This window comes from Mytilus edulis, chromosome 1 (assembly GCF_963676685.1).
Source record: "Mytilus edulis chromosome 1, xbMytEdul2.2, whole genome shotgun sequence".
Lineage (NCBI taxonomy): Eukaryota > Metazoa > Mollusca > Bivalvia > Mytilida > Mytilidae > Mytilus > Mytilus edulis.
In genome coordinates, this window is record NC_092344.1 from 19,278,029 (window position 1) to 19,300,816 (window position 22,788).

A 22,788-nucleotide genomic window follows, 5' to 3' on the forward strand; every position below is an offset into this window, starting at 1 on the left:
TAGAAAACTAAAATCAGTACGTTTGTATTAGATTTCAGTTTAAAGTCAGTATCGTGGAAAAGTTCAAATTTGTAATTAAAACAAGTCGGTCAGCAGTGATGCAAAACAAGTACTCATTGGAAAACTAACTGCTGAAATAAAGATTAATCAAATTCAACATAGTAGGACATCATATCGGTTAACAGGGATTATAAAGGTAAGAAAATGACAAGAAGAAATCTTGAACATCAATTTTGCCAGTGTGTTTTGGCATGCTAATTATTTCATTTTAGCATATTAAAATATGAAACGGATAACTTTTTTTTCACAATGATCTACAAACTTTGTTGAGACATATACACTTCCATATTTCAGTGGAGGAAATGGAGTTGAAGAGTTCAATAAGATGTTCACAAAGCCACGTGGAAAACTTGTTAATGACGGCAGCAAGAATATCACCCTTAAAGCACATTTTCATTGGGGTCCTGTAAGTTCATATAAAACAAGTTATAAGTTTAAGATATTTTAACAAAACGAAACAAACAGTTAAATATAAGTGTTCAATACACAGAATGATGTAACGTAGACGCTTATGTGACAACTTGCTTTTGTAGTGTATTTCAGATAAAGCAAAATACGTTTTAATTTAAAATAACTTTAAGTTTAACAAAGTTAGACCTATGTCGCATTCATCACTTGGTCATCTTAACAAATACGTTTTGTAATTCAGTTGTTGGAAAACAATATAATTTTTAAATACAAAAATGTTGAAAAAATGTCTGGTTAATGTTATTCCTTTGATTAATTGATTTTTTTCTGTTGTTTTTTTTTTTTTGTTACATAACACGATATCATCATAAACATAAATAGAAATAGCCTAGCGACAAAATATACAAAAAAGATATGAAGTAATGTTTTACAGGTACCTCGGAGTAACTTTTCTCTGTGTATTGTTCTGGTGGACGAATCATACTCCGAAATCGATGAAAAACAGTTTCAACCCAGCAGCACAGATCTGCAAAATGTGTTTATGTTCCATAATCGGAGTCTTTCGAGGGACAACTTTGAAACTTGTAAATTTTACAGAAGACGAGCTACAATAGGTAGATAGCATTTGTGACTCTCGAATCAAATTCACAGTTAACATTTATTTATTTGTGCATGGATATAGTTGTCATTTTAATAAGAATTGAGAATGGAAATGGGGAATGTGTAAAAAAAAGACAATAATCCGACCAAAGAGCAGACAACCGTACGCCACCAATGGGTCTTATTAGAGATTTCCAATAAAATGACTTTACTCGACATAACCGACCTAACTCAACGTATTTCTTCCTATTGCATTGAAGCATGACGGAGGGGAGCATACACTGCATGCATTTTTTGCTCTTTAAACACGCAGTGTTTGCTGGAATATATTTTAAGTAAAAATCAACCCTAACTTTTTTTTTTATCTTTAAATATTTTGTCATTAAACTTTGAACGATTTTATTGACACACATATTATAATGTAATAAGTAAGTTAGAAACTTGTAATCAAATACACCCATCATTTCTTGTCATTTCACATGACCCATATTTTAATTCTTCTCCAATTATGAATTTTAAAAACTTCCAAGACAAAATTTAGCATGAAAATATTAAAATAATGAATTCCGAAGCGAGAAGGTTGCCTTTTAATTGTTTTTACAATTTTTAACATTTAAAGAAGATTCCAACACACCCGAATGTAAAAGGTGTACTCAACTATTTATAATTTACTTGAAAATAATTTGATGTGAACAGCAATTCATATCATTGATATATTTATCAAATAGTACTTTTTCGTCTTTACCTATACAAATGTTCTATGTCCATGTATACTTTAACGTGCATTCGAGATACAGGATAGGGGGCGTACCCCCCCCCCCCCCTTTTCGATCGCTGAAAATCTCATGTTTTCACAATATCTATACACATTGTTAGCGTATAATCGGCCACATTATTTTTCGCATCGCTCCGCTTGTCAGTATGAATTCAATTATCGACAACTACAACATCTTTCAAATATCTTGGATCCGGCCATAATCCCAAATTGTATTGAAAGAAAAAACTTTAACGATTGTTGTTCGACTTAAATACTTCTTAAAACAACAATGTCTGAACATTAAGCATCTCGCATAACTACAAATAATCTGCTATACAGGTATGACCACTAGTGGTCCTACAGAAACTGTGCTTTTGACATGACGAAAGATCTTGCTTTTCTAGACTGTCAATGAATTTTGTATACTTAATCTGTGATATGTACAAAAACCAAGGTGTAGTATGATTGCCAATGAGTCAACTCTTCACAAGAGTCCAAATGACACAGAAATTTTAACAACTATAGACCACTGTACGGCTTTCAACAATGATCAAAGCCCATACAACAAAGTCAGAGAAGCCTCAAAATGACAAATGTAAAACACCTAAAACGAGAAAACTAACAGCCAAATTAATGTTAAAAAAATGTTAACTAAAACACAGCAACAAACGATAAGCACTGAATTACAGGCTCCTGACTTGGGACAGACACATCCATACTAGGTCAATGGTGTAACAGTACGAAATAATTGATCAGTATTATAAACTTGATAATTATTCTTTATTTATAAGTTGTAGTTGTTTTTAAGATAGTGTTCAGCAGCTCTGGATACTATCAGATTGATACATAGTTTATTTGGAAATACTAGAAATTGCTGTTTTCATGCTTCGTTTCAGTCTCACGAGTCAGCCCTTTCTTACTGTTTATTTGTAACATGGCCATTTGCTAAACATACTTGTATGATCTCTATTGGCTTTAACTTTGAGATTTATAAATGCTATGTAGCATAGAGATGCATGCGTAAAATAACTTCGCGACATTAATTGGCTGAAATATCAGATCAGAATTAAGCCTCAAGTTATAATACTTACGACGAAGAAGCCTCAAGCTATATATATAATACATGTACTTACGACGGAGATTTAGCCTCAAGCTATAGTACTTATGAGGATGATCATACTTATGTATGTCTTTTATCCAGCGACAAATATTAAATACTAGCATATATTAAGGATGATGAAATGATAATGATAAATGCATATCCCTTTTTATACATGCCCAACACCTAGAGCCGCATTTTTATATGCTTAGGTATTAACAAGAGAGCGTAACCACTATAAACACACACTTGTCTTTCTATGAGTAAACCAGCCAGCCTGCTACCAGTCAATCCCATGTACAAGTATATAATTATGAATATAAAATGTTTTGTTCAGTCGTGTAACACCTTCACTGGTGATCCTGTCCATGGAACTGTGGCATAGTTGTCACTTTTTTTATATATATATACCCGCAAAGCGAAACAAAAATGGAAACTAAAAATTTCCGCAAAATCAATCAATATACGTAATACTTTGAAATCTACTTCTATTTGGACAAGTAAGAGTACAAAAAAGTCCCGTAAGACTGAAAAATGTAACAACTATGTAAATTGGCATTTTCATTCATTTTTTATCAGAGATACTTGGGGACAGGATATTTTTTAGCCAATTATTATGTACTATAAATTGATAGTTTACTATCCACAGTGGTCAATGTTTACTATCCACAGTGGTCAATGTTTATATGAGGATTATTAGTTATCACTTGCGAATCAAGTACACCTTCCAAATTACAATCTATATAACGAATTGATGTACATATGTATTTACATACATTATTTTCAATTACAATATTCTTTTTTTTAATGTTCGTTGACTTTCTTTGAAAGAAAAGTGTATGTCAACTATTAAAATTTAAAAAAGTACAAGACCTGTATAATTTTTTTTTAAATATACACTTCCCGTTGACGTATGTTTTCCCTATCGAAAAAAAAATCGGAGATGGTAAATTAAGGAGATTAACTGCAGAGGAAGCGAGCGTTTGAAATGATGCTTAATAAAGTATGATGCCATCCCAATTATCAACTTTAACAGAGACGCATTCCGATTAACACTTTGAGTTCATTTTTTTCTGAAATTGCTAAAAAAAAATCGATCTTATAATAAAAACCCACGGAAGTTAAATATTATAATACATTAAAAAACGAAAAGAAGAAGAGACATTAATCTGATAACGACAAACAAAAGCAATATAAATATCAAATAATGAAAGGTTCATTAAATTTTGCAAAAGTATAACGGAAAAACAAAGTCATGGTCAAAACCATGAAAGACAACTCAAATGAATCGTATGATAGGTAAAGATGCGTATATATACGTGGTCTTATGACAGTGAAGTTTAGGCGGGAAACTCAATAATCACGTGATACATAAAAATCATGATTTCTTTCGTTTTTCATCATCTTAGAAATATTTGATGTTGAGAAAATTTATTACGAATGGGTATCATAGTTTAGAAATACTTAATTAAAACCTGAATAACGCATTTAACAAAATTAATTGGTTAGCAATAACCGGTCCCGTTACGTGCGTACGTCGAGTTAGGTACGTATGTCAGTTTATTGGAAATCTCTATTATAGACCAATGGGCATATTAACGAACATAAAAACAGATTTTATAATATTTAATGCTCCTAAAAACAAATACGGATGACTATATATGGTGCTCAGGAAAATTTACAACATGCAAAAACAAAAGTGGAAGAAAAACATAATCACTATATATGCTGTGTTATGGTATCACTATTTGATAGTATATTTCAATAGTTAAAACTGAAAATTGAGTTGTTTCTTTCAGAACTTATCTGTTTCCATAAATAGTATCATTAACACTATGTATGGAATCATCCATTAAACATCCCTACAGTTAATAAGGATATGACACCAAATGAAACAAAGTAAACTCTTTTCAGTAAAACGTTAACAAAATCAATATAAAAACAATGCCGGTGACGGTACTAATCAAAATAAACAAGGGGAGAAAGATATCGAGTTGATATATTTAAACTCATAAGACGAAAAAAGACAGAAAACGCCATGGCAAAAAAAAATCCTCCAAAAAACAAAAAAAGTATACAAGATAAAACATACACAACAAAAGACTGGGTAAAACGATCCCCACGGTAAAACCGGTAATGATCTCTGGTGTTCCGGAATATCAATCAGATGATCAACATGTCACTCCCGTCGTATAACTTCTATAAAATGTGTTGATACGATATACCAAGAGATTAGGCATAACGCAAAAGAGTTTTGGTAACTGACTGTTACTTTATCCTTTTAACCTCCGAATTAATAAATCACGCTCATGATTGATATTTCAACCTTTAATTTACCCGAATATTAAATTTAAGATATAAACTTTTTTAATAAAAATTTCTCATTGACTTATGGGACTTAAGTAATTGATACAAAAAGTAGAGTTTGTCGAACACTTTGTTATCTGAGTAGAGGAGTTCGGTTTTGTGTGGTCAAAATGCACTTCTGGCGTATTAAAATTTTTAACTTGTTGCCTTTTGTTAACTATTATTCGTGTGTTTCTTTGTCAATTATGTTCTCCTATTCATTTATATTGTAGTCTTGTAATGTTGTGTTTTCATTTTAATGTTATATTTCACATGGCCATAAAAGAGGGAGGTTTGGCATGCCACAAAACCAGGTTCAACCCACCATTTTTTCTTTAAAAATGTCCCTTACCAAGTCAGGAATATGGCCATTGTTATATTATAGTTCATTTCTGTGTGTGTACATTTTAACGTTGTGTTTCCGTTGTGTCGTTTGTTTTCTCTTATTTTTGAGTGTGAATTCACATTACTATAAGACGTGTCACGGTACTTATCTATCCCAAATTCATGTATTTTGTTTTGATGTTATATTTGTTATTCTCATAGGATTTTGTTTAATGCTTAGTCCGTTTCTGTGTGTGCTACATTTTAATGTTGTGTCGTTTTTCTCCTCTTATATTTAATGCGTTTCCCTCAGTTTAAGTTTGTTACCCCGATTTTGTTTTTTGTCCATGGATTTATGAGTTTTGAACAGCGGTATACTACAGTTGCCTTTATTTGAACAATTCCTGGGATACCGAAGAGGAAAACTGGAAAACTATACTTTCTCATTGAAAAGAAAGAAAAGCTGATTTTTTTAACACCATAATTTTAAATCATATTGCTGATCCAATTTTACGACCACAGTTAAGTAAGATCAATACTGCTTCTACATTTTTGAACTATAGTTTGATTATATTGTTTTATAATGAATCTAACATTCTTTAAATAATGCGAGTTTGGCCTATTATCAAACGGAACGGTCACAAAACTAAATATTTCAATACCATCGGAGAGTAACAGTATACCAGTACAGTATCGCCGCATTGCTAGTGATTAGAAATTACTCTTATAAATTTGGTCCGTCGGAACGCTTTTTAAGACATCTTCATTAATCGCTCAAATGCAATAAGAATGTTTTCTGCAATTCTTATTACAAGTCTCAATAATTGCATAGAATACTTCGATTATCATTCAATTTGATCTTTCAGCTCACAGTTCTGTAAAATTTACACAGTCTGCTTTCAAGAACCCGTTTCAATTTATAGACAGTGACGAAACAGCCGAGAATGTCACGAAATACGAAAATTATATCAAGACAAAGGGCAGTAACCCAGGGTTTAAGGTAAGATAAACAAAGCAAATGAGTGATGTTTCAAAACTTTTGCGTTGTCATGATATTTTTGTCAGGTTTTTTCCCTTATGTGTTTTTGATGTTCCCATTGTACATATATCTTCCGCCTCTTTTTCTAATACTGTCATTTGAACATTAAATTTTCTTTTAAACAGAGACAACTATAATCATTCTCTGAAATCAAAATGATTAAACAATGTAAGCCAATTAAATATCAATTTTAGAATCACTGTAAGAAAAATATTCGTGTTACTGTCGTTTAACAAGTATGTATGAAAAAAGTCTCAAGTTAAAGAGATGTTCGAACAACATGTATCATCGTTGTTGTTTACTTCAAAAATTATAAAAAAATACATTGTATCTTCTGTTATTGCAGTGAATTGCGTTGCCCTATCTAAATTAGTTGTATATCTTTCTTGTATTATTCAGCTCATAAAAAAATGAATTGTTACTTTTTGACAAAAGGGCAACATTTCCCGTTTTTAAACAAATATATATGACATAATAAGTGCAAGAAACTGCATTTAACTTGCTTTGAGGTTGAAGGACTCATTGTTTCTTGTCACGAGATTAACATGCAGGTGCGTGTTGTAATTTTGTGTCATGCATTGATATACCATATATATAAGATACAATACAAAGGTAACAATGAAACATGCCGGCAACAACCGGAATAGTTTTTCTGCACGAGTAGTTAGGTCAAGGTCAGATCAAGGTCACAGGCGATAGCCAAGAAACTCGCCCTGACTACAAGTGCAGAAAAACTATACGGCAGGTTATTTCCGGTATTCTTTTTTTTTTCGTTACCTATGTTCTGTATCTGACTTGTACGACGCTTCAAAAAAGGAGTACTACATTTTCATCTAAAAGAGGTAGAAAAACTAAACATTTTAGAAAATTAAATGGTCATAAACCCGTCAATGTAAGTTACAGTTTAAACACATTTTTTTTCTTCCCCTGAGCCGAGAGTTTTTTTTTCTAAAAAAATTTAAGAATCTAATAGTTTTATAGAAAGAACAATTTCAAGTAAAAGATGATTGTTGTACACATTTGAGACTTTTAAAACTGCAAGTAATGTATACAAAAGATTTCAGAGGTAACCAAGCTACCATTTCGGGTATAAAGTTAATTTAAAATAACAGGCTTGATCCATTTTTCGTTGAAAAAATGCAAGTTGTGCCATTCAATCCCCATTTTTTCTTAAAAATTCGTAAAATTCGTACGTTTGCCGCCAAATAAATGAATTCAATATATATAAATTCAATATAATATAAATTCAATATAAATAAATTCAATATAATATAAATTCAATATATATGAATTCAATTTAATATAAATTCAATATAATATAAATTCAATATATATAAATTCAATATAATATAAATTCAATATAAATAAATTCAATATAATATAAATTCAATATATATAAATTCAATATAATATAAAATCAATATATATATGAATTCAATATCAATGAAAATGTATCAAAAGAATGAATTCACCATCTCATTAGTGAATACAATGTTATGGACAAAACGGATATTGTCTTGTTGATAGATACAATGTATATGTTAGCGGCAATAAGTGAAATTAGGAATTAAGCTTTAATTCTACGCAATAAGCTAACACCTAGGCAGTAAGTCTATTGCCTAAATGATGTTAGGCATTATCCTTAAATCCTGAAAAATGTGTGCAGGCATTAATTAAGCTTAATGCCTAAACTAAAAATGAGAGTAAATAACAGAAATTTATTCATATTTATAAATATGGATTTAAATAATTACACTATGAGAACTGGGTCCTGTTTATCGAAACGGTCGTAAAATCGGTCCTTTAATATAATATTAGGACAGAAATTATGATAAAGTTAGGTCCGACTTACAATATGTCTCAGCATGCACATCGAAGCTATCTGAGTATTATCTTAGCTAGGATGGCATAACCATTGTCCTAAGTTTTGGCGTTTAAGAAAATAGCAAATCAAAAATTGAAATATTGTATCAAATTTAACAAACAATAATATAAAAACTGATTAACTATTAGAAAATGATAATAAGATTTAAATGAAAGAGTAATAAATAATTTTGATATCATAATTGTACTTTTAAACTCCTTGAAACAAAACATAAGTCAAAAAATGTAATAGCGTTTTATATTAGAATTGAACAAACCAAGGAGGTTATATAAATAACCTCCTTGAACAAACTAACTATAAATAGTTAAAATTAAATATATAATCGGTAAAATCATTATATGCTTTGAGGGAGCTGAATTCGAAGTGTCACGGTTTCATACTAAAACGTTGAAAGGCAAATCTCGTGCATCTTTCATTTAAATACTGAGTATTTCAACTATTTTATTTTATTACTGCATTTAACATACGTTTAAAAAAAATCTATGTTTACCGATGCAAAACTACAGGACCCAATTTCATCATAAATATAAAAAGGGGATGTGGTATGATTGCCAATGAGACAAATGTCCACAAGAGACCGGAAATAAAATCACTTACAAAATATCCTATTTATATTAAAACGCATCAAATAATAATTTAGATATATGAAAACTTGATAGACATTTGTGTTAAAATCATTTTGTTAGTATCAGTTGTGGAACTGTTCACACAACGAAAATTTACTTATAAAAAAAAATGGAAAATGGTGTGAGCAAAAAATCATATTTTAATTTATATAGAATCTCTTCCCTTTTTAAAAGGATACAATAACTTTTATTGAAACTCTTTTTAATATTTTGTAATACAACAAAAACATGAAAAAAGTATGAGTTAGTTCTGTTTTTTAACTGCTAAAATTATTAAATAAACTTACTAAATTTGAAGATCTGTCAAATGAATGTATATTTATACATATAATATAAGAAATATAATTAAGAAACGACTTTATATCAAGAATAAATAATTAAATATGCATAAATTCTAGAGTTTACTTATTGCCTAATATCATGTTCGGCAATAGGATGAATAATCATCATCAGATTTCACGAAAGAAGCAGAATTCCTGAAAATTACTGGCAATAACTTAATGCCTAGGCGTTAGCTTATTGCCTAGAATTTAAGTTTAATGCCTAATTTCACTTATTGCCGCTAACATATATATCGGCATATGTTTTGGAGTTATTTTTTTATGTTTCGTTTTTTATATTTCTCTGATAGTGTTGATCAGGATTATACACGTGTCACTATATGATCCTGTCGAAAAAGTTGCTTATATTTTTGTATTCTATATCAGCTGATCGAAAACTTATAATACTTTAAAGTCGTCATACTAAGTCTTAATCATTTTAAAGATAATGAAAACATAGCTACATAGTAGATATCTCTTGTAAGTCAAAATTAAATATACTGTAACAGAGGGACAGTCAAACTCAAAAACCGAAAATAAACTGACAACATACATGTATATATCTTCAACATTGTTACATGTAACATTTATTTAGTCACACCGAGATAGAGAAACCAAAAAATCTATATAAACAAACAAAATCGGGTTGACAACTGCAGACGATTGAAATGATGATTCAAGGTGGCGGTGTTTTTTTTTTAAATACAATAGTGTCCTTTTTATTTAACTAATATCGTTCTGATATTGTCCTTAATATTTTACATTCTTAAAATGATATGTGTCTAAAACGTTTAATCAATCGATAATATTGTAAAAAAAAAATACACCACATTTTACAAGAATGAATAAATACTGCTACTACTATCAAACCTTTTACAGTCAACTGTGCGATCATCTGTTTGGGCTACTTATAAAGCTGAGCAGTTTTGGAAGCAAAACCCAGTCAGCTTTGTATCATGGCGGTACATTGGTACAAAATCAGGCATCATGAGGACTTATCCGGGAATTTTGATGCATAAAAACTTTGACCATGAAAAAAGACCTTGGTGAGTAACATATATCTATAGAAGTGTTATGTAAAGTGTTGCCCTGGTTTGTATTGTATCATTGCTAAAAGAAATAAGTAAGAACTCTTTTTGTCCAAAAATATAGCAGTGTTATTAAATTGTTTAAATGTAAACGTTTAGCTATTTATTGGAAAGTAGAATACTTCTGCTACATAAATATCGTCAGTTTTTGACTAGCATCAGTAAGTCATGCTAAATGACTGAAATCTTCACAATTTTAGTATTTTAGTTAAATTTGAGAGGGTTTCCGTCTTAAATGGAAGTGGCCGCATTTGTGTTCATTCTTAATATTAAAATGCAAGTTATATTTGAGGATACTTACAAAACATATATAAAGGTTGAGAGTGAACACGGATGCGGCCGCTTTCATTTTCGACAAAAAACATCTGAAAAGTGACATATCATGGCATATTTTAGAGATTTTTCATTATTAAGCTAGAATCTGCGCGTCTTTCATGATAAAATCAGATCAAATATGTCACATAAATTTATTAAATCGACTGAAGTAGACTTACAGTGGCGGATCCAGAAATTTTCATAAGTGGGGGCCCACTGACTGACCTAAGAGGGCTCCAGTCACGCTTCAGTGATTCTCTATATAAGCAACCAATTTTTTTCCCAAAAAGGGGGGGCCCGGGCCCCCCGCCCCCCCCCTAAATCCGCCTATGACTTAAGTGTTTAAAAAGTCACCAAAATCTTTCATCAGATGAACCTGAAATTTGAGGCCATAATCGGCTCTTACCGGACCTACTTCTTTATGTAAACTATTCAATTTGTAATTTTACTGCCGAAATATATCCAAAGAAACTTTCTCAAATATGATTGGTAATTTCTGTCGTGGATTTAGATCTTTTGATATTTTCAGGGAATCTCGACACTTATTAGTTATCAAAGGTACCAGATTATAATTTAATACGCCAGACGCGCGTTTCGTCTACATAAGACTCATCAGTGACGCTCAGATCAAAATAGTTATATAGCCAGACAAGTAGAGAGTTGAAGAGCACTACAATTTACGACAAACAGAATGGTTTTCCCCCAACTGCTAGTTTTCCTTGCTTGATGTGATTATTCTTTTGCAATATCTTAGAGTTTTTATATTTGATAACTGGTTTGCTATGCTCGTGTCTGTGGTGATAGTTTTAATTTCAATAAAGTCAACGTAATCTATGTATTACTGGTGAACTCTTTTAATTCAGGATGTTTGGTAACACACATTGCTTAAAACCTATGCTCAGTTCCTCCATATAAAAAGAAATTCGTTTTTTTAAGTTTGACTGTACGGATAGTAAATTCTTTTTTTCATAGAGGTGTTGTTTTCCTAGACCGGAAGGTTAGGTAAGATCTGGGAAATTAAACGATCCTTTGAATAAAGTTATTATAAAAGGCTACCAATTAAACACTGTAATTAGATTTTGCAATATTTGTTGTATTGATAGAGATATTGATTTTGTTCTCAGTATATTAAAACCAAACTAATATTATTGTTATATACATTTACATATGCACATTCACGTATTTACAATCTTTCGATTTCTGCATTTTGGCATTGCACAAAGTCACATTTTTCCTTGACTGTTGATGCTGTCTTTACATTTAATCAATTATATTGGATGGCTGCTGATCGATTATTTGTCTTATATAGAAGATTTTTTTGTTAGTTGCTATTGGCTAGCTGTCAGTTAAATGCGAGCATTCTCAGATCTGTACTTAATGTATGTTTGGTTGTAGGGATGTATCAAAACCCTGCCACATCCTGTCTGTGTATTTGTGATGAGTTTCAGCCCTTTACAACTTAATTCTACACTTTGTTCATGTTTTACAGTTGCACATCTGCTCTGTGTTATGAGGAGGGCGTCCGATAACATGTGTTAACCCTCCATATTCTGTATGTGCCTCTTTCATGTAAGAAACTTATAATTCAGATGTTATATATAAAAAAGAAGATGTGGTAGTCGGTTTTTTTTTCGTTTATTAGGTCTTTCCACTTTTCCGTGGAAAGACCTATTGTTTTTCTTCTGATTATTAGGTCTTTCCACTTTTCCGTGGAAAGACCTATTGCTTTTCTTCTGATTATTATTAGGTCTTTCCACTTTTCTGTGGAATGACCTATTGTTTTTCTTCTGATTATTTTTTTTTTCTTCCGCCTAATTTTGTTCTTGCGATAAATATTTTTTTCGCAATATGTCGCTTAGATATTTGGTATATGATATGGAACAGTTTATGCCCTTTTGAAATTTACCCTGCGTAACCAAATACTTTTCTTTGTAGGAGTTATCTCCCCAAACACTGTTTTCCTTGTGTCCACGACTCCTTCGCAACCGTAAAAGATTACGACAAATTTATTTTACAAAATTGCTCGTTATATCCTTCTTATGATTTGTCCTATTTCGATCGAAGCGATATGAGCGCTCCATATGAGAGTTATTTCCCCTTATGCATTTGATATAAGTGATATGCATTTCTATCTTGTAAACCAAAAGTGATAGAGACCTAGGATCTTTTGAATTGAGGTCCTTGGTCCAAAAAAATGAAAATTAGGTCAAGGTCAAAGGTCAAGGTCATATTCTAATTTTTGAATTTGGCTTATTTTCACTCATTTTCATTAACCTTATTAGATATCGACAAATTATTTTGACTAAATTGTTAGTTGCGACATGTCATAACTTAATAATTTTAGTTGAAAGGGTGCATAGACAATGAATGGGAGTTTTCGCCCCTATCATATCTGAAATTATATGTAAAGTGATATAACTTGTTGACCCTACATATTAGAGACCTAGGGTCTTTTGATTTGAGATCCTCAGTTTGTGACCTTGAAATTGAGGTCAAGGTCATAGGTTAATTTGACATTCGAGATTTTGACCTTTGCTTTAAATTCATATCTATACATCATAAAGCCATATGAACTGACATTTTAGACTGATTTTTAATATTTTAATATCAAAATAGATATTAACTGGGGGAAAGACCTTTTTTTTTCTTCCACCTAATTTTTTTCCTTCGCTGTTTTTTTGTTGTTTTTGTTTGACAAGTTGTAGCTTAGATATTTGGAATATGATATCGAACAGTTCATACGCTTTTGAAACTGACACCGTTTAACCGAAAACTTTCCCATATAAGAGTTATCTCCCCGAACACTGTTTTTCGTGTGATCCCTAAGGCTTCGCAACCTTATAAGAAACCGACAAATTTATTTTTCCAAATTGCTTGTTATATCCTCAGGATGTTCTGTTTAATTTTGACCGAAGCCGTATAGAGATTCCATATGAGAGTTATTTCCCCTTTTGTATTTGATATAAGTGAAATGTACTTTCAACTGGAAAACCATAAGTGATAGAGGTCTAGGGTCTTTTGATTTGAGGTCATTGGTTAAAAAGAAAAATGAGGTTAATAGTCAAAGGTCAAGGTCATGTTCAAAATTTTGATTTTGGCTTGTGATCTCTTATTTTTGGAAATCATATAAGATATCTACAAAATATTTTAACACAATTGTTAGTTTCGACATGTCGTAAGGCATAAATTTTAGTCGAAAGGGTACATAGACATTTGATGCGAGTTTTCACCCTTTTATATCCAATATCAGTTGTATGCTAATATAACTCACCAACAGTATAGAGTAAAGGCCTATTGTCGTTTGATTTAAGGTCCTTGGTCTATGACCTTGAAATTGAGCTCAAGGTCATATGTTAATTTGACATTCTAGATTTTGACCTTTGTTTTTACTTTATAATTAAACATGATAAAGCCATGGGACTTTTTGCATTAGGTTGCAGGCAATGTGACCTTGAAGGCCAACCGGAAGTGACCTTTTGTAAACCGGAAGTAGCTTTTTATTGTACTTATTTAATGTAAAAGTATATAAAACCATATATTTTTGGAATCAGTGTCAAGTAAACTATCAAAAATTACCGTAAGTAACATCTTTCAAATCGGAAGTAAAAAAATATCTCCCATATTTATATCTTTTTGTATAGAAATCATATATTTTTGGAATCAGTGTACAATGAGCTGTCATTTGACGATGAAATTGACATTTAAAACCAAATTTCAATATTTTCATATCAAAATAAATCCTAACTGGTGGAAAGACCTTCAATTGTTCTCTGAACAATTGGTTTTTAATTAGGTCTTTCCACTTTCCGTGGAAAGACCTTCAATTGTTCTCTGAACAATTGGTTTTTAATTAGGTCTTTCAACTTTTCCGTGGAAAGACCTATTGGTTTTCTTCTGATTATTTTTTTTTTCTTCTGCCTAATTTTTTTTCCTTTGCTGTTTTTTTGTTTCACAAGATGTTGCTTAGATATTTGGAATGTGATATCGAACAGTTAATACACTTTTGAAACTGACACCGCTTAACTGAATACTTTCCCATATAAGAGTTATCTCACCGAACATTGTTTTTCTTGTGATCTCTAAGGCTTCGCAACCGTATAAGAAACCGACAAATTTATTTTATCAAATTGCTCGTTATATCCTCAGAATGTTCTGTTTTATTTTGACCGAAGCCGTATATAGATTCCATATTAGAGTTTTCCCCCTTTCATGTTTGATATAAGTAATATGCATTTATAACTGCTAAACCATAAGTGATAGAGACCTAGGGTCTTGAAGATTTAAGGTCCTTAGTCCAAAAAAATGAAAATTAGGTCAAGGTCAAAGGTCAAGGTCATTCTCTAAATTTTGATTTTGGCTTATTTTTACTTATTTTCAATAACCGTAAAAGATATCGACAAATCATCTTTACTAAATTGTAAGTAGTGACATGTCGTCACTCTTCAATTTTATTTGCGTGGGTACATTGAATGTAAATCGGATTTTTCTCCCCTTTTATATTTAGAATAATGCGTTAAGTGATATAACTCATTATCCTTACATATTATGGACCTAGGGTCTCTTGACTTGGGTCCTTAGTTTATGACCTTGAAATTGAGGTCAAGGTCATAGGCAAAGTGGACGTTCTAGATTTTGACCTTTGCTTGAAATTCATATGTATACATCATAAAGCCATAGGAATTGACATTCAAACTGAATTTCAATGTTTTCATATCAAAATATATTGTTAGTGGTGGAAAGACCTTCAATTGTTCTTTGAACAATTGGTTTTTAATTGTTTTGTATATTTTTTTCTTGTGCTGTGCTGTAGCACTACTGTTCCAGATTAAGGAAGGGTTGGATGGCCCCCAAACATGTCTAGCACACTACATTATGTGTGCGACTGTTTCGAGTCAGGAGCCTGTAATTCAGTGGTTTCGTTTGTTGCAGTATTTCATATTCGTATTTCGTTTATTGATTTGTTTTTTTTTAACATAAATCAAACAGGTCATGAGAATTTTCGTTTGAATTGCTTCACATATTTCATTAAGGGACTTTTATAGCTGGCTATGTGTTATTGGTTTGGCTCATTGTTGGAGGCAGTATGTGGACTTATAGTTGTTAACTCATATGCCATTTAGTCTCTGGTGGAGAGACGGGCATTTATAGCACATCTTCTTGCTTTTATATAACCGGATAATTATTTACAAATTCGAACATGCAAGCATTATACGCAGGTTTACCTATAAAAGAACTATATATACCTTGGTTCTAACATGTACGAGTTAACATATTTAAACAAACGAATTCGAAGGATGAGTTTGTTTAAATATGTTAATTAGTAAGATCATGTAACCGTTTTTTTCAAATGAGATTGTATTTATATAGTTTTTTTCAGATCTGAAAGAAAAAACTTTAAGTTTTTTTTTCTAATTGTAAGGGAACTCAGGGAAAGAAATCCAACTTAAATTGAAAAAGTTTTTTTTGAGATGGGGTACAAATGATTTATTGCTTTTTGTTATAAAGCGAAAACAAATAAATGTTAATGACCTTTAACGTTTTTAGTTTCCTAAATAATTCAGAGGCAGACATCTCTTACAAAATGGGGTGGAGCTTCAGACATGGACTAACATGAAAATTAATATGTTGTACACCGGATAAGCTCCACCCTCTTTCCTTTAGATTCATATTTAGCTATTAAAGTATGGTACAGCATCACATTGCATACAATATAATATGGGTTTCCTTCAACATACTTTTCAAGAAAATAATTTCATAAACATATAAAAAGAAAAATTGCATTTTATATTATAATAAAGTTTCTTTGATGTAAACTATTGTGTAACTATAAAATAATTAAAAAAAATATCCATTATTGTTTCAAAAAGATGTAAATTTTAGGTGGCGCCAGGCTTTAGGACAACCAAAAACAATGTATATCACAACACCGTATGTTGATGGCTGGGGATCCGGTATAGTTCTGACATTTATACATACATTACATAAAAAAGGGTAAATAGCAAGTTATAATTCTGATACATAGATACTGTTTGCGTAGGGATTAAACAATCATTTTGAACCAAAGAAAGCAAACAACGATCCCATTAAAGTTTGTATTCACAGACCATGTCTTTCAATGCGCATAAAAACTTCATGCTAACAAAATACTTGTCCTTCATGATTATTGGAAAACTGATTCATTCAAAAACATTTCATTGTTTACCATAAACGAACATTGAAAGAGCCTTTCGTTGTGCTGATTTACCTTTTGTACATAAATTGCTGATATATACTATATTTTAACTGTCATTATTGACGGCATGACATGACTGCTGACTTGCAAAAAGGCATGGTTTGTCAATAAGCTTATCAGTGGTGCTTGAAACAAAACATTTGGTTCTATGCATTAACAAAGAAAACAACTTCGTTGTTTGAATAATCCCAAATCGTATTAACGGAAAAAATACAGCAATTTTTCAGATTTGTAATATTCCATGTCACCAGAAAGTGCTGACTACTGACCGGATGGTAATGTCTCAAATCGTGGAATGTATGCAGAGGAATACTTTTGCAATTTGATTTTATTTGCAGAATAAGCTGAAATAGTCTCCTCTAGAAAGTTTAAACTATACATTGACTTATAAACTAAAGCAAAATTTAGATATCAAAGCAGCATTAAACATAATTTCATCATTCTTAAGCAATCATAAAAGATTGTAAGATAACTTGTTTAGACGTCACATAATGAAAAAAAACCGAAACATTTTAAAAGCCCTATGTGTAGTGTACACTTAAATAAAACATGAACTAGTATTCCATTTTTTCTTTTTTTTTTTTTTTTGAAAAGTCAATATTATAGAATTACATTTCTGAACACTTATTTATGCTTTGAAATATTTCAGTTCCGATGCAGTCACTGCCACTATTGCTGCAGACTTCCCGTTACTGTATTGTTATTGGTTCTTAAATGAAATTTATCCTGACTGTAATGACGGAAACAGGTAATTAATCGCAATGCAGTCGAAAGAAATGTAAAACAAAACATTAACAGTATTTTGGGAGTAGTCTTTGAAAGCTGTTGAAAATTTTGAAATAACGCTATAATATTTTTGATGTTCAACTGATCACGCATACTTGCAGAAATGCTGGTAATTCCAGTGATTAAGCTCCAAGCTGTCATTTATGCCATTTTGTTATGCTATGTCAATTTTTTACAAGATGTATTCTGTGTATGGTTATTCTTTACTTGTCATATTTTCAACTGTTGATGTAGATTTGAAAATGAACACTTTGATACGAAGGGTTGATTTCAACTTCACCACTTGGAACTCTTAGGCTTCATTGTTAGCAGCAGTAAGTAAATCATGTAATGAAATGAAAGCCCTGGAATATTGTATCAACTGGGAGATAAGTCATCTGTATGCATGCAGGCTTCTCCTGGAATGTTGATACATAGAAATGGAAAGTTCACAACTTGGAAACTGAAATCATCTTTTTGGTTTTTGTTTTCAACCATCACTCATCGTCAGTTTCTAGATACAAGATATGAGGCATACTAAACTGTATCTGTGTATCATTTATCTCATTTTTTATAAGAAAGATGCGTTCAACATCATCACAAATTGTTGAATTATTTCGTAAGAGATATTCATATAAATAGTAAAAAGTAAAGTTAAAGAATATTGATAACTTTTGTTCATTCTACAGGAGAAGTACCTAAATGTTTCAAATCATTCAATACTTTGTTAACAATGAATTAACAGAAACATTACAATAGCAATGATTAAACATTAGTATATTATGATACATCATTCACGAAGTGGGAGCTATATTATATTGCTATCACATTTTAATAAAGTATGATATTTTTGTTCCTATATTTGCTCGTTTTACAAATATTGTCATTCATTTATGATTGGTAGTATGAAACAGAACTTTTTCATGTTCGACCAGCAGTTTGCCAGTGATATCATGTTACGCGAGAGTTCTGTATATAACTGTCAGACACGTTTTTCTCGTTTTTCATTTTTGTCAATACGTTGAATGAAATCAAATATTTTTGTCAATCATTTGTACGTAATGATCTCATCCACTTTATGTGAAGTTTAATTTGATCTTCATTTGTCTGTCTATGTGTTATGAATAAGAATATATTGTGTATTGATGTCACTGGGTCCCGTAAGGTGTTCTATTTGGAAAATAAAGAACTGTGAACTTTGTATGTAACTACAGAACAGGACTCATATGTATTGGTCATGAAGATTCTTGTCAATGATAAATTGTAAATTACAACCGCTTTTTTGTTTAAGCAGTAACCTACTTTTATTTAATTTTTCTATACATAGAGTAAAGATTATTCATGTTGATTCATCGAGGCTTCAAAGAGTTTTGTCTGTTTAGAAATTACGTATTTCCGATCCTTATTGAACTGTAAATATGTAAGTTTTCAACAAATTTATTTTCTTTAATAAATATAATAAAAAAGTAGGATCTTGAGTGCTTTAGAAGCTTATTTATATTTGCAAGACAACTATTCTGGTTATGTAGCTGTCAAAATCGGAAGCATATGATATCACTTGCCTCTTTTAATAAATATGCATTAATCGTTGCTGGTTATTTGATGTTTGTTTTTACTTTTGAAACATTTTTCTTTCGTATGTTTACAGTTGCATTATTTTAGACAATAGTGGATTTATTGTCATGCATCCTGACTTCAAACAATCTACAGTTGAATCCGACTTTCATGAACCTAAACATATTACGGTCAAGGTAAGCTTTACTTGAAAGACCTTTATTTAATAGTTATGTATGGATAAGTATAGATGAGAATTTGCATAAGCAGTTATTTGGGGAAAACATAATATATACAATATCAAGAGATGTAATCATAATTTTTTAGAAAGTAATGTGGAATCCCAATTACTTCAATTAGTTCTGAATATAGACATGTGTAATTTCTGTAAAAAAAATCACGTCACAAATTACCTTATTCTGTTAGTTCTAGATAACAAAGCCTATGCATGTCAATATTTGGCTCACATCACTTTTGAATAAGTATCATAATAGGTTTATACTTCCCATTCACTCATTCAAATACCAAAGGACCAACATGGCAGGAGTCTGGTTTTTGCAGAAATATTGAAGAAAAAACATTTTTTTTACCTTTTTGTTGTTAATTGTGCAATTTTTAATTCATATTTATTTTTCAATCTGGTAAATGAGATTGGTTGTGTTTTTTAACAACCTCTAGTCAGGCATTCCTCACGATTATGATATATCAGATATTCTAAAACGAAGTGTGTTAATAGTTTTATCTGCCACCTTTGAAATTTAAAAATTTTAAATTTAATACTTTTCAATCATCATTCATATCTGCTATCAATTGTTTAGCAATCAAAATAATACTTACTTAATAAAATTATTATTGTAATTATCTTTAGGAACATGGTATAGCAGAACTGTTGAAAGCTAGAGGAGTGCTGAATCCCGTACAATGCCAAGATTTCTCTGTTAACACCAATCTTCAGTCTTATAGGGTAAATCCTATACTATCTTATAAAAATAGCGAAATGAATATTTGCCAAATTTGTTTAGTAATTGTGCATACAAAACCATTATTGTTTCCTCAGTTTAGTTTTAAAGAAATATATTGTGTGTCTCATATTGTTCACAAAATAATATCTTTAAAACAAATTAAAACTATCCTTTTTTTTAAATTTGTATAGCAACTAATAAAGCTGAATGTTTGAATAACAGAAAATAGAAAACATGTTAATATTTGGTAATGCATAATCCATTTTAGACAAGTTTCACAATTTTTAATTAAAATAACTAAAAGTAAAGTTTAAAGAGTATCGGTATTCTGGAAAACATACTGTTTCCATTCTCTATTGTATTTGTTGTTGTTTTTTGGAATTTAGAATTCAGTTTTGTTTAAAATTGATATGATAAGTGTTTTAAAAAAAAAAGCATTTCTCTAGCAGTAAGATACACTAGTAATGAGTTTAAGTCTCATTCGGTTATTTTGATCTTAACATCAATTGAACCGTTTAGTTTTATTCAGTGTTATTTTCAAACACATCCTTGTTGTAAATTAAATTGGGTTATTTTTATACATTTGGTTGCAGTCGATCTAGAACTATATATTTCCTTTCTGACTGTTCAGTTTGGTGTAGCATTGTACAGGTGAAATGCAGCTGCTAAACCGGCTGAACATACACTGAACATATCTTATTTGACAATACAATTGGGATATTGAAATTGACCAGTAGGTATTGTTAGAGTTGACAATAGATGATCACTCATGCATTTAGAGTCTACTACATTTTCAGCTGTTAAATTATTACTGTACTGATGTAGTATAACTGACATAGGTTTTTCAAAAGTTATTTTTTTTCTTCGTTAAATAGCAAAATATTCATTCAGTCTAAATGAGTATGTTATAAATAAAGATACACACAAGATGCAAACTTAATTAATGTTCTAATAATTGCTATATAATGCTGATTTGATTTTTAAAAAATCACTTTCCCATGTTTTTCATTAGAGAATCTTAAAAAAATAATAAAGGAAATAAACCTTGTAATAACAGTAGTTGTATCATTTAAATGAGTGTATTGCTATAAGCACTACAAAAGTCTAAAAGTCTGGAAAGACCAGTTTTTCGTCTTAACTTGCATGACCTTTTACTCGACATTCTCCAAAAGTATGACTTGTGTCTTAATTTTTCTTGACAAGTTCTCATTTATATTAAATTTGCATTAAATTTACTCGACACATTCTCGACATTCTGAATATTGTCTTAAAAATTTCTTGACAAATTCTTGATATTCGAATACTGTCTTGAAATTTCTCGACATATTCTTGACATTCTTATTTTTTATCAGTATGGCTTGACATATTCTGAACATTTTGAATTGTGTCTAAAATTTACTTGACAGTTCTGAGCTCTATAAATCATGACCAATATACATGATATAACTTTATCTTTATTTCTCTTCATATGATATACTGTTGTTTCACGTTACACTTTTTACAACAAAAATAAAAGTTGGGCATGTAAAATAATTGAAAATTTGGATATATAAATATTTTTACAAATGCAAATATGGCTATGAAATCTAAAGTATGAAATGATTTAAATGTGGGTTTTTAAGTAATTACAAATTTTGATTCCTAAATCTTATAAATTAAATGATTAAAACCAATCATACTGTAGACATATTTCATGAGACATTCATAATACTCAATGTTTATATGGTAAATAATTATTGTTCCAATATGTGGTTTATATAAATAGCAAATCATGATGATATACAAATCATTCATTTAATAAAAGAACAATTTGTGTAATGTCACCGGTTGGAATACACCTGGATTGGATGTTCCCCATAAAATTAAGGTATTCCACACCCCAGAGTACACGCAACTATCAAATAGAAATTACTGATTTACTGTAATCAGTCATACAACTTATATTTGACTGACCATGCCACAACAATTTAAGAAGTTTGTTGATAGATGAAAATGAAAATCATCATTTTGATGATGAAAAAAATGTATTAAAATGGATATTAAATTCTTCATCAAATTATGAAGTTAATTATTTTAACATAAAAACAAATTGAATAATTCCAAAAGATTAGAAATAAATTATTATCTACTCCAGGAATAATAAGTCTGTTCACATTTCAGGCGAAATTTATACTGTTGAGGTAGTGTCAAGACATATTTAAGACTGTCAAGAATGTGTCGAGACATATTCAGACATTATTTAGAATGTCAAGAATATGTCAAGACACATTCAGACATTATTAAGAATGTCAAGAATATGTTAAGACATATCGAGACAAATTTAAGACAGTCAAGAATTGGTCGAGACTAATCTAGACTCTTATCAGATGATACAGGAAGTGTCAAGAAATTTTAAGACAATGTTCATA

General features: G+C 30.6%; 1 protein-coding gene across 6 annotated transcripts in view; it reads left to right on the top strand.

Moving 5' to 3' along the window:
• LOC139527010 (VWFA and cache domain-containing protein 1-like) overlaps positions 1-22,788 on the top strand; it is a 63,421-nt gene that overhangs the window by 29,549 nt on the left and 11,084 nt on the right. For all 6 annotated transcript variants that reach the window (XM_071322268.1, XM_071322251.1, XM_071322292.1 and 3 more), the window contains exons 13-20: positions 355-466; positions 902-1,082; positions 6,461-6,594; positions 10,344-10,510; positions 16,748-16,858; positions 17,749-17,847; positions 19,513-19,615; positions 20,287-20,382. In XM_071322268.1, coding sequence (XP_071178369.1) covers positions 355-466; positions 902-1,082; positions 6,461-6,594; positions 10,344-10,510; positions 16,748-16,858; positions 17,749-17,847; positions 19,513-19,615; positions 20,287-20,382 — 1,003 coding nt within the window. The remainder of the gene's footprint in view (positions 1-354; positions 467-901; positions 1,083-6,460; positions 6,595-10,343; positions 10,511-16,747; positions 16,859-17,748; positions 17,848-19,512; positions 19,616-20,286; positions 20,383-22,788) is intronic.